A 10818-nucleotide genomic window follows, 5' to 3' on the forward strand; every position below is an offset into this window, starting at 1 on the left:
AATATTATTTATAATATTATAAAAGAAGGGTAGTTTTGTTTTACATGTAACTAAAGATCAGAACTACTTTCAGGATTATCCAGAAATGTACATACATAGTAACGAAGGCTCAATGAGAGGAATCAGTTTTGATCCCATCACACAGTTTTCCAGCTAAGTGTAGGCCTCAGGCAGGTCAGATGTGGCATCCTAGAAAAAGGATACTTCTTATCAGCAATTACTTGAATTACAGTTCCTAGAAGTTTACATTAGGAGCCTTGCCTAGTTATCAGTGGCGGTGTAAAACAAAGTGGTTTTAATACATTCGTATCTTCTTCACTAAAGTAGCACAAGTAATTTAAAATTGTGTTTCAGGTTCTGCAAAAATGTTAAGATAAATAATATTTAACAACTACTTTAACTAATTGCAAAGCCTCGTATTTAATGCAAGCTTCTGTTTTGCAGGTACCTGATATTGATGGTATATGTGAAAACATCACTAAAAAAGCAGATGAAAAGCTAGAAGAGGTAGAACCCAAACCAAATGGCCAGCATTCACATCACCACAACCTGCACAGACATAGACATCACCACCACCACCATCATGATGGCAGTCATCATTCCAAAAATGAGAACCATCAGGCTCCTTCTGAAACTCAAAGACATCATCCTCACAGCGGTCGGCGTCATAGAGTCTTTGGCCATAGCAGACGTGATCAGACAGGTAGTCATGAACAGGTAGACACTGTTCCTCAGGAAAGTGTGGGAATTACACAAGATAAAAAGCTATGAAAAAAGGGGAAAAACAGCTGTAAGAACCAGTTAACCTGAAGCTGGCAGACAGCATCAGACTCCAATTCTAGTAGCTGATGCTGTCATTGCCGACACCTTCTGTTTGAAGAGATAGGAAATTCTGTCACTTGACAGTGTCATGGAGCACTTCCAAATTCTTGCAGGTGACATGGCCAGCTTTCAGCAGAGGACATCACTGAATCTTGACAGTGACGTCTGCTTGCTGCTGCTTGACAGTCACCAGCAGCAGGAGCAACTGAAACGAGCAACACCTGACAGTGACAGGCAGAGGCAAGAAACTGAGACTGAAAAACAAACTAAGCACCTTAAAAAGGGAGTCCTACTATCTAAATTCATATAGTTGTAAGAGTGGAGAAATTAAGACTGGTTTTGTTGCCCTTGATTAAAAACTATACTAAGACAGGTGTGAAGAGTTAAAATATTGCAAAGTATACTTCTGGAGCAGTGCTCTTGGAACAACACAATACCTGTCAGATTGCATCAGTGAAAAGCTTCACAAAGGAAATTAATTGACCTATAGTTTGTTTTTCAGTGGTGATGGGAAGGTGTCTGCATTCTTGGTTAATGTGTCTTTCTTGTTTGTCTTCTAACATTCTGCTTGCATTTGTGAGGACAGGAGCATAAACTATGACCTAGGGGCTCCTGTCTGATGTTTTGCAATCAAGAATAGAGGATAATAAGAACAGATATTTTAATCATTTTTTTATTGAGAAGATGGAATACATGCATAAATTGGAAGTTGGTTTGTTTTTGTTGTGGTGGTATTTTGTTTTGTTGGTTTTTTTTTTTTTTTTTTTTTTTTTTTTTCTACCTGGGGAGACAAAATAATATTTTTTTTATTTTAGTTAATTTGTTTCCTTTTTTTTTTTTTTTTTTTTTTTTTTCTCTAACCTGGGGATACAAATTATGTACAAGAAAAGCTTATTCTTAAGCAATGTGACAAAATAACTTTTAATCTCAAATGCAAGATACAAGCAGTAATTGCATTATTTTAAAGTAACAGGTTTATATGCTTAACTTTTATGGTCTAGATTCAGTATGAGGGCCCATTAATGCACAGTACTACAGCTTGTAAAATCCCACTAAATCAGTAAGATCGTGCCTAAAGTGAGAAGCAGTGTTAACAAGTCGTCATGCAGAATCAGCATCAAAAAGAGGTTAATTAAATAATCTTGGTATAATGTTTATCTTTGTTCATAACAGAGCTGAATTCGATACATCTGTACTGGTTAGTAACGTAATATGCCACTTAAACTTGTATAACTTCTCTGTCTTTAGCTTAGCATACCTAACCTTTGATTAACCGAGTTAAAGTAAAAATATAATTGTTTGAAGGATTCCTGGATGAAGAAGAGAATATTCAAGAAAGGAAAACTGCTTTGAAGGTGTACACCATAATTAATGATGGTTTAATAGGGAAATTACTACTCCTATGAACCTGAGTCTTTTTATTGTGAATGCTGATTAGCAAGAAAGCAGCTTTGAATATACACAGAACGTGTGCCTTTGGAGTGTTTGACAAGAGTGTTTTCAATAAAAAATATTCTGCATTTCTTCATATCTTGTTTTTCCTCTCAGAGGCACAGTTTGAGATGCACTATTTCTCACTGTATGTTCTAATGAAATCCTTGGTGTGAGGCACTCAGAATCGCTTCCGCTTGCAGTGCAGGTCTTGGCCTTTATTGAGACGTTGCTCTAAGTCTCTTATGGTCTTTCTCAGACTATCAATTTCCTTGTTCTTCTCCTCCTGGAGGTGCTGCAGCTTCTGTAAACATGCAAGCAAAGGTTTCACTGTTAAACATCACGTTAGGTAACAATACAATATGCTATTACTAATGAGAAATATTCCAATAACATTTTTGTGGCTATTTTGTATCAAAAAATTACAAAATGGCTTCCCTAGCATCCTATTTTTGTGATGTCCCAACGTCCCAAGCCTACAAAACCCAGGATGCACATACAGGATTTAAAGCACAGTCACATCTGTGCTAGCTGAAGTTCCCAGGTTAACCATTCTGTACTAAACAGAATTAAAATAAACCAAATTGTGTACTAAACCCACTTCACAGGGGGGCTTTTGTTGTTAAACCCCAGCTGTATCAACATCAGCGCAAAGAGACACGAAATTAGTTGTCTAGAGGTGGGATGGGTGTGTGGGAGAGTAAGATGGACCCAAAAGGCATGAAATGCCCTCCTCCCTCCTTTGCCTCCCCACATTTCTGCTCCAGAACAAATAGGGTAGGACCTCAGGGAGCTGTGGTTTCAAACACACTGTAACAGTATTTAGCATATGCAGGCTACAGACTATTGAAGCGCCTACCCTTCGATAGATACTTTGTGGCAAGACAGAAGCATCTGAAAACGATTTTGTTGTTTTGTTCTGAACTCTTGCTAATTTAGCATTGAACTGGAGGAATGGAGAAAAGACAAAGCATTAAAAACGGACGGGTAAAAAAGCATGTTAAATAATAAAAGTATAATTTTCACTATCTAAAAGTGGATTTATACCTGAAAGCACTAATAGCAAGCTTATCTACTATTTAATGCTAGGACAATGAAGCTACTTAAGAATATTTTTAAAAGAATGCATTTACAAGTTACATGTCTTTAAAAAATGTCTCAGAATATTTCAAAAAGTAAATAGTAGAAATACAATGAACCAAATACATTTAGATGAACAAGACTACTAATGAAAACCGTGAAGGCTCCACAGTTGCACGTCAGCATGAGGAGAACATGCAGACGATCCTAACAGCCTCTGACACCACCACCCTTCCCCCATTCTCCAAGGTTAACTCAGCCCGGATGCTTTCACAACAATTATTTTCTCAAGTGTGAAGGCCTTGAAGGATTTCCTTAGTTGTTCCTGTGATGACAGTGGATTAAAACCTGAGTCATGAAATATATGTTGAATGCTATAACTTAAATCTCTGCAGGATTAGACATCTTAAGCTCTTGAAAGTTTATTAAAAATATATATATTTATATCTCCCCAGAATTCAGAACTTAGGAAGAATAAAAATAAGGAGTATTTTTTTTCTGGTTTTTTTTTTTTTTTTTTTTTAATAGCTCAAAAGCTAGCAAAATTTTCAAAATTTCACTTGAAACAAGAATAGAGCAAACTTCAGCCTCGCTATACAGCAGGTAGAAGTAAATTCCCGAGCAGAAGTGACTCAGGTCCCATTATGGAAGGGAGCATGTGACACTGATCTTTGTGAAGACAACAGTTTAAGTTTCCTAGATTCCATCATATTACTTTGTTAAGTGGTAATTAACATTTTTCGCTACATAGTCTCTTCTAAGTTTACCCAACGACCAATTAATCTTTAACTCAGCTTTGTAAAGCATACCTCTATCTGCAGTTTAATTATTTCATTCTGCTTCTCTTCATTTTGAATTTTCAACTGTCTAGTTAGCTCTAATATTTCCAGTTCTTTTCTCTCTCTCTGTTCTCTATACTCGAGTTCTTTTACTTCAACTAGTAACACAGTAACACGAAATACGATGAATATTGAAGATGTTTAGAAGAAAAAAACAACACAATTTCCCCAATATTAAAACTTTCTTGAATAGCAGGTCAATATTTTGTGGGAAAACAATTTAACTGAAGAAAAAAACATAATTCAAAATTATGTGAAAAACACCCTGTCTCATCCCAGTTAGATGAAGTCTCTTTAAAGAAGCATCATATTTTACAAATTGCTTGTCAGGCTTTATTCAGTATGTGGGTGACCAAAAAGTCCTACTCTGCAAGGCTATGCCAATAATGGGAAAAAAATTAATACTGAAATCTGTTTTTTCTTGTTGCATTATCCTTTATTTGTGAAAATAATGTCCTAGCCTGAGCAGGCGTACAACACTCTACCAGCAGATGAAGCACAGCTCCTACAGGGTACAAGGTGACTTGCCCAGAGCAGTAAGCAGCATGCAGTCTGCGGAGAACTTACGTTTTTGTCTTGTATCACAATTCAGCCGTGTTACTTCTAACTTGTGTTCTTCCTCCTTGTGTTTAATTTCTGTCATACATTTCTCAATCTGATCTTTATATTCCTGTGAAAGCAAAAAGCTTGATAAAAATCTTGAGGTTTCTGTGCCCTTACTGTCCTGCAAAGCACAGCAGTCATGTAAAAATGCACAGTACTCAGTAACCTAGTTTTGTTTTATCCCTGATCTAGTAAACTCAAAATGCCCAGTTACCTCTCATACAATCTTGATAAAGTCTATAGATTAAAAATAAGGCAGATTTCATTGTATTACAGCTATCAGTTAATATAAGATGAGAAATTTTACCTATTAGGAGAAGAAGCCAATGGAAAGGCAATACTGCTTTCCCCGATCCAGGATCTGATTACAATCCTGCAGTAGGTTAAGCTACTACAGTTTTACTTTTGTGGATTTTTGACTTCAAGATTGTATTAAAAAAAAAAAAAAATTTGAAGTATGAATTTTGTTAATATTGCTCATACCAAGGATTACACAACTTCATACTGGCAGCTGTAGAGACACCAGTCATATACCAGCAGTAGTGATGCTGGTGGCACTGGTACTCAAGTGAAGAGTTTGAGCATGCCTGCAGCATGCTCCAGTTACTCCAGAACTATCAAGGACCTAATTTGCTGTAGCTGCCACTGTAGATGTGCTCCCTCCAAAGTTCCCATCAGAGCCTTCTGAGAAGGCAGGTAGTCACTCCCCAGAGCAATGCTTGCAGGCACTCACAAAGGCAGTTACTGATTGGTGGTAACAGCATATATGGACTCAGGCAGGTGCCTTCAGAACAGCACTAGAAGTTCCACCATGGCCATGCATGTATTATAACGTACAGAATCATAGTTTGATCATGTCTTTCAGGAGCCATTACTTATTTTATTCTCAAACTGTCAAGATAACAGCTCTCTTGAGATAAAAATTTGACTCAGTTAGTACACAAGCAAGAAAAATCATCAGTGTATTTCCTAATCCTATACAGGTACCAGATTTGCGATCTTAGCACAGAGAACTAACACAACTTGTGATTAGCCCTTCTGGTGTTACCTCCTTTCCAAAAATGAGTGGGGTAAATAAGAAGTAGAGAGACAGTAAACAGATTCTACTGAGACACATAAAAAGCAGAGACCTGTTATCTTCATAGCATTAAGTCCCAAAGAAACTACAGACAAAATTCAGACAGTTCTTTATTCTCTGGCAGTAAAGTAGGCATTGTAAATATTAAACACTTAATTGCACACAAAAATGTATTTTAATGCAAGGGATTCGATTTTAGAATGTAAAGTTGGATTTAATGCTAAATACAGCTAAAAAATAAGTGCATTTTAGATTGAGCCACAGTTCTCAGCACTGGCTGGTTCTTACCTCTTGGACCCTCTAACACATTCTCATTTTGATACTGTCACCAGAACAGCTCTTCTCTTTCACACATGATAAACATCGGGAAAAGTGCAACAATAACACTATTAGTAGCAAACCCAGGAACATAAAGTTAGCTGAGCCACTACCATAGAGGTAAAATGTTATTCCTCTGCCTGAAGAATGCTCACTTGTGACGTACCTGTTCACAAGCCTTTAATTTCTCTTCCAAGATGTGAATGGTAGCCTTCAATCTATCATTTTCATCTACATAAATAAAAAACTATATGATACACTAAAAAGTACAATTGCACAGTATTATTAGCATGAAAGCAGAATAAGGAAATCACTTTCATATTTTGACTTGTCTGAACTTTAAGACACATTTTTTTTTTTTTTTTTAGAGAAGATAACCATAATTTTCAGAACTACAGAATCTCAGTCTCCATTTTTAAAAGAGGAAAAAATAATAGTTTAATCATAATATTTGCCGGGTATTACTGCTCTGAACTGTCTTTAACCTTCTCCTAATGGATGCATTCTAGAAAATCTAGATGCAAATTTCTTTGGTTCAGGGAATAAAAAAATATTATCATGGCTACAACAGTTTCATACTGGAAGATGCAACTTTTAAAGTATTTGTTTTGTCAAAACTAGAAAGTAGTATCTCAGAAACAAAATTTGGAAAAAGCAGATAATGATGATGATGAAGAATCACTTTGGGTATTAAAAGCAGCTATATGCCTCCACTTTTTAGAGATTTATTAATATTTATTTTCAATATGCCTTGAACATACAACAGGTATAAAATTAACTACACTGTGTACAGCTTAACTGTGGTATAAAGATACAGCAAATATTTGTATAATATATTTTAAAATAGCAGTGATTTTTTGTCAAGTATTTATGGACAACAGCTAGATTTTGATCACACTACACGGAGGATTGAGACTTTTTTCTTTATAAATTGATAAGAACTATGCATAAATGCTTTAATAGACTACGGTCCAACAGTTGAATTGTACTTTATCACTTTTCGTAGAATTGCCACTGCCATGCTGAAATAAATTTCAAGCCCAACTATTGTTTAAAAAAAAAACCTCACTGAGGCTGAACTTCTTTTACATGTGGATTCTATTTGGGGTAACAGCAATAGACATTCATTAAGAATATAGACCTCCAAAATCTGCACAAGATTGATTTTAGATACATTTAATTTCCTTTCTGTTTGGCTATCAATGAGTTTCTCTCTCTGAGAAACACAGTAAACAAAAAAATCAAATGCCTGTGCATTCTAAATTGGAGTACAGATGAGTACTATATGAACACAGAAGAACATCTTTGCTTTTACCTTTCACATTACACTGGTTTTCGATGGTTTGTGTTAGACCCTTTATCACATTCTGTAGAGTAGTACATTCTAAAAGAAATGAAAAATCAAGTATTTTTTAATAATTTAATCTCAATTTATTTTCACATTTTGTTTATAAACTTTCCTCAAATTTGTGATAATCACTTTAATTATTCATCTAAATCTTCTTAGTGACTAATAGAAATAACTGAGATTATTATTACATGGTTATAACTTAATTTTAGCTTTTATTTTCACAATAGATTAAAAACAATTTAATTGAGCAATATGAACAATTTCATAAAACTACCACATCTTCATTTCTAGCAAGAGAACAAGGATATTGTTTTCTAGGCAACAATGGAAGTCTTCCATATCAGCATTCTAGCAAATTGATGTAATTAATGAAATTAAGGCTTACATTCCTGACAGCATTTTTGTCAAGATTCTTTTTAACAAGACCAACACTATCCACTCACTGCAGTTCTTCATCCCCTTTTCAGTGCCTATTAAATTTATCCTGTGGCTCAACATAAACTTGGAGAGATTAAAAATACGCTACTATATCCCCATTATCTCATTTTAAACAAAATGATTATGTGTGTATGTTTATATATGCAGGTTGGTATCAGCTGACATATCTGTATTTCATAATTTCATTTTTTAATTGTATTTTTAATATTTGAGCACCATATAGACTGCCTGTAATATAACACTTGGTTTTCATTAAACACTACTTTCCTCTCTTACGTTCTTTGTCACCTTATCAGTAAAGTTATAAAGCATGCAAATCCTGGGAAGCCTGGGGACACTCATACTGAAGCTGCTTACACTTTCTGTTTCCTGAGTGCCACTGCATTTCCTAAGTGGCTTTTAATTTCTGCAAGATGTAAAATACGCTCCGTGACAGTTACTCATCTCCTAAGACCAAAGCTCTGCTGAAAATCGTAGGTCATATAAGTAAAGACTACATTACAAATAATGGAATGAGCAAGGTAAATTAAGATTCCAGAGATTCAGTTTTCCACTCAACATTTTTGACCTTTTTAGTCTAGTCTTCCACCAAGCCTGCCTTTCCCACAGCCGAGACCGTCATCCAGCTGTCGCCTCCCGTTCCCTGCTTCCAAAAAACCAGTAGAGGGAGCTCGAGCAGCACAGAAACGTTGCCTGCCCTCCCCTCTGCTGCGGATCACATGCATTTGTGTGAAAAAAACTATTCAAAGTCGGTAGCACTAGGTTTAGCATGACCATTTGTACCAAGCAGTTCTACTACAAATTTTGTCCCATCTGCTAATGTATGGAAATAAAAGCAAATGCTTCTAATTCATGCACAAGCTGGAAAGACATCTATGGTTTTGAGTAAACAACAGGACAGTAGCTAGTCTCACAATCAATCACAGTTATGTAACAGCAAGCCATGCTTTTGCCCCGTCCCAAGAGTATCTGCTTATCTTTGTTATCTTTAAAGAATCTATCTTGGCAAATCCCCTACCTATTTACAGTCATGACTGGAAAACATTACTGGAAATGCACAAGTTTTGCTTGCCTACGTTAAGGGTGAAAAACCAAAATTCTGCTAAATGGTTACAGCTTTGTGGATCACTGGCATAGCATCTGGTATGGTTTCTGTCTGGTTCCTTCCCTGTAAAGTATATTCCTTACACACAGAAAGACAGAACAGCCTAAGTGCTCCTTTTCCATGTTTAATAAATATAATTGACTCGTTTCTTCCATCTGCATCCATAATTGAAGCTGCTGGCTTTTTTTTTAATAGGGCACTTACATCAACCCCTTTTCCCTTTAACACCTTTCAAACACAAAGTCTAAAAATATGCAGTCCTCAAGATGTTAAATAGAGCCACCTTAAGAGTTCCACCCACAGTAATGTGATTGCTTTCTTTTTAAAAACTACAGGAGATTTGTAGCCTGCATAGGAGTTCATTTAGTCACCACAGAAAAGGTTTAGGAGCAGAAAACAAGAATGTTGACAGATTTGTGTCTGTCTTAAGTAGATCTTCAATGATGTATACTAAACAAAAACTATGGTCCTGTACCTCACCATTGTGTAGCAAAAAATATATCAAGATAAAAGCAAGCTCATTTATGATCTTCCAGAACATGTATATGTTTGCCCAGTTGCTCATCTGCTCCTGCCTTATCTTTGGTTCAAGAGTTTCACTCTTCTCTCCACTGAGTTTTAGAAGTTTGCCTTCTTGCTTTGCATTTCCTTCAGAATTCCCAGTCTTCTTTTACCTTAAACAGTTTTAGAGAGAGAGGTTTCTGGCAATGAAGGATATCAAGAAGCCCTCAGGTCCTCACCTGTACTTGGAGATTTCTTGGGCTGTGAAATGCTATTCCTATTTCTGGTTTTTATACTAACAAGGAATTCTTCACCCAGGGTAGAATTCCACTTCCTCCATCCCACCACCACCAGCAGCCACAAACCCTTCAGCACAGGCAGAACAACTGTCTTTCATTCCTGCCATAGTTGTCTTTCTTTCTGCTCTTGTGCTTTAAGCAGCATGTTCATTTGGAATCATACATGAACCATTCACCAGCATGTGGCCTCATGCTTTCTCCTTGGCTGTTCAGTGAGTTGCTTTGCGGTCTTCTGACAAGCCTCACAGTCTTAAGGATAGGTTGTTTACCTGTCCTGTACACTCACTTGCTTTTGTGTTAAATTTGCAGTAGGATGAACTGCGAATGCTCTTCAACTAGAGAATATACACATGTTGTTTGTTGACCTGTTAATCAAAACATTGATGCACGAGTCTGAAGACAGGGATTTCAGTTGTCTTTGGACAATCTCTTCAAAAGGTACTTTCAGGAAATGTGGCTGACCTGGCTTCTGGGAAACAGAACACCAGGCTAGGAGAAATCTTTTGTTCCAAGCCACAGCTGGCAACAGTACTGTGTAAAAGCCATTCTCACAACTAAAGTCTGTCAGAGTAACTGTTGCCAGAGTAGGAATGGAAGATTTAATGCTACTTTTGGTGCCTTACATCTTTTCCAGTTCTGCACAGGATCCCTCTATAACTGCATCAATAACAAATAGTGTTGGTTTGTTGTTTGGTTGGTTGGTTTTTTTTTTTTTTTTTTTTTTTTTTTTTTATCCACAGTGCTTTGACTTTCAAAACAGTTTTACAAAGAAGTGAACTACTAGATGCAACACTTCTAGGGCTCCCATTCTGAGTATGCAGCATGCTATTACCCCTTCTGAAGCATCAATGTGAATTTGATCAAGGTGCACAGACCACTTCTACCCATGTCACAAACAAAACCCCAAAATGTTTCAGAAGCCTTAATACTCACTATAATGTATAAACACTACA

At 36.4% G+C, this 10818-nt stretch overlaps 1 protein-coding gene and 1 pseudogene across 1 annotated transcript in view; one reads left to right on the forward strand and one right to left on the reverse strand.

Annotated features, from left to right (window-relative positions):
- Positions 1-444: 444 nt before the first annotated feature.
- On the forward strand, positions 445-1074 carry LOC103768249 (annotated as a pseudogene).
- A 1360-nt stretch (positions 1075-2434) lies between these two features.
- The window catches only part of CCDC152 (coiled-coil domain containing 152), a 13470-nt gene continuing 5086 nt past the window's right edge, over positions 2435-10818 (reverse strand). The window contains exons 3-8 of the mRNA XM_008935390.1: positions 7487-7555; positions 6338-6402; positions 4740-4842; positions 4143-4270; positions 3113-3199; positions 2435-2557 (exon numbers count right to left, since the gene is read on the reverse strand). Of these exons, the coding sequence (XP_008933638.1) occupies positions 2435-2557; positions 3113-3199; positions 4143-4270; positions 4740-4842; positions 6338-6402; positions 7487-7555 (575 nt within the window). The remainder of the gene's footprint in view (positions 2558-3112; positions 3200-4142; positions 4271-4739; positions 4843-6337; positions 6403-7486; positions 7556-10818) is intronic.

Source organism: Merops nubicus, unplaced genomic scaffold (assembly GCF_000691845.1).
Source record: "Merops nubicus isolate BGI_N331 unplaced genomic scaffold, ASM69184v1 scaffold18572, whole genome shotgun sequence".
Lineage (NCBI taxonomy): Eukaryota > Metazoa > Chordata > Aves > Coraciiformes > Meropidae > Merops > Merops nubicus.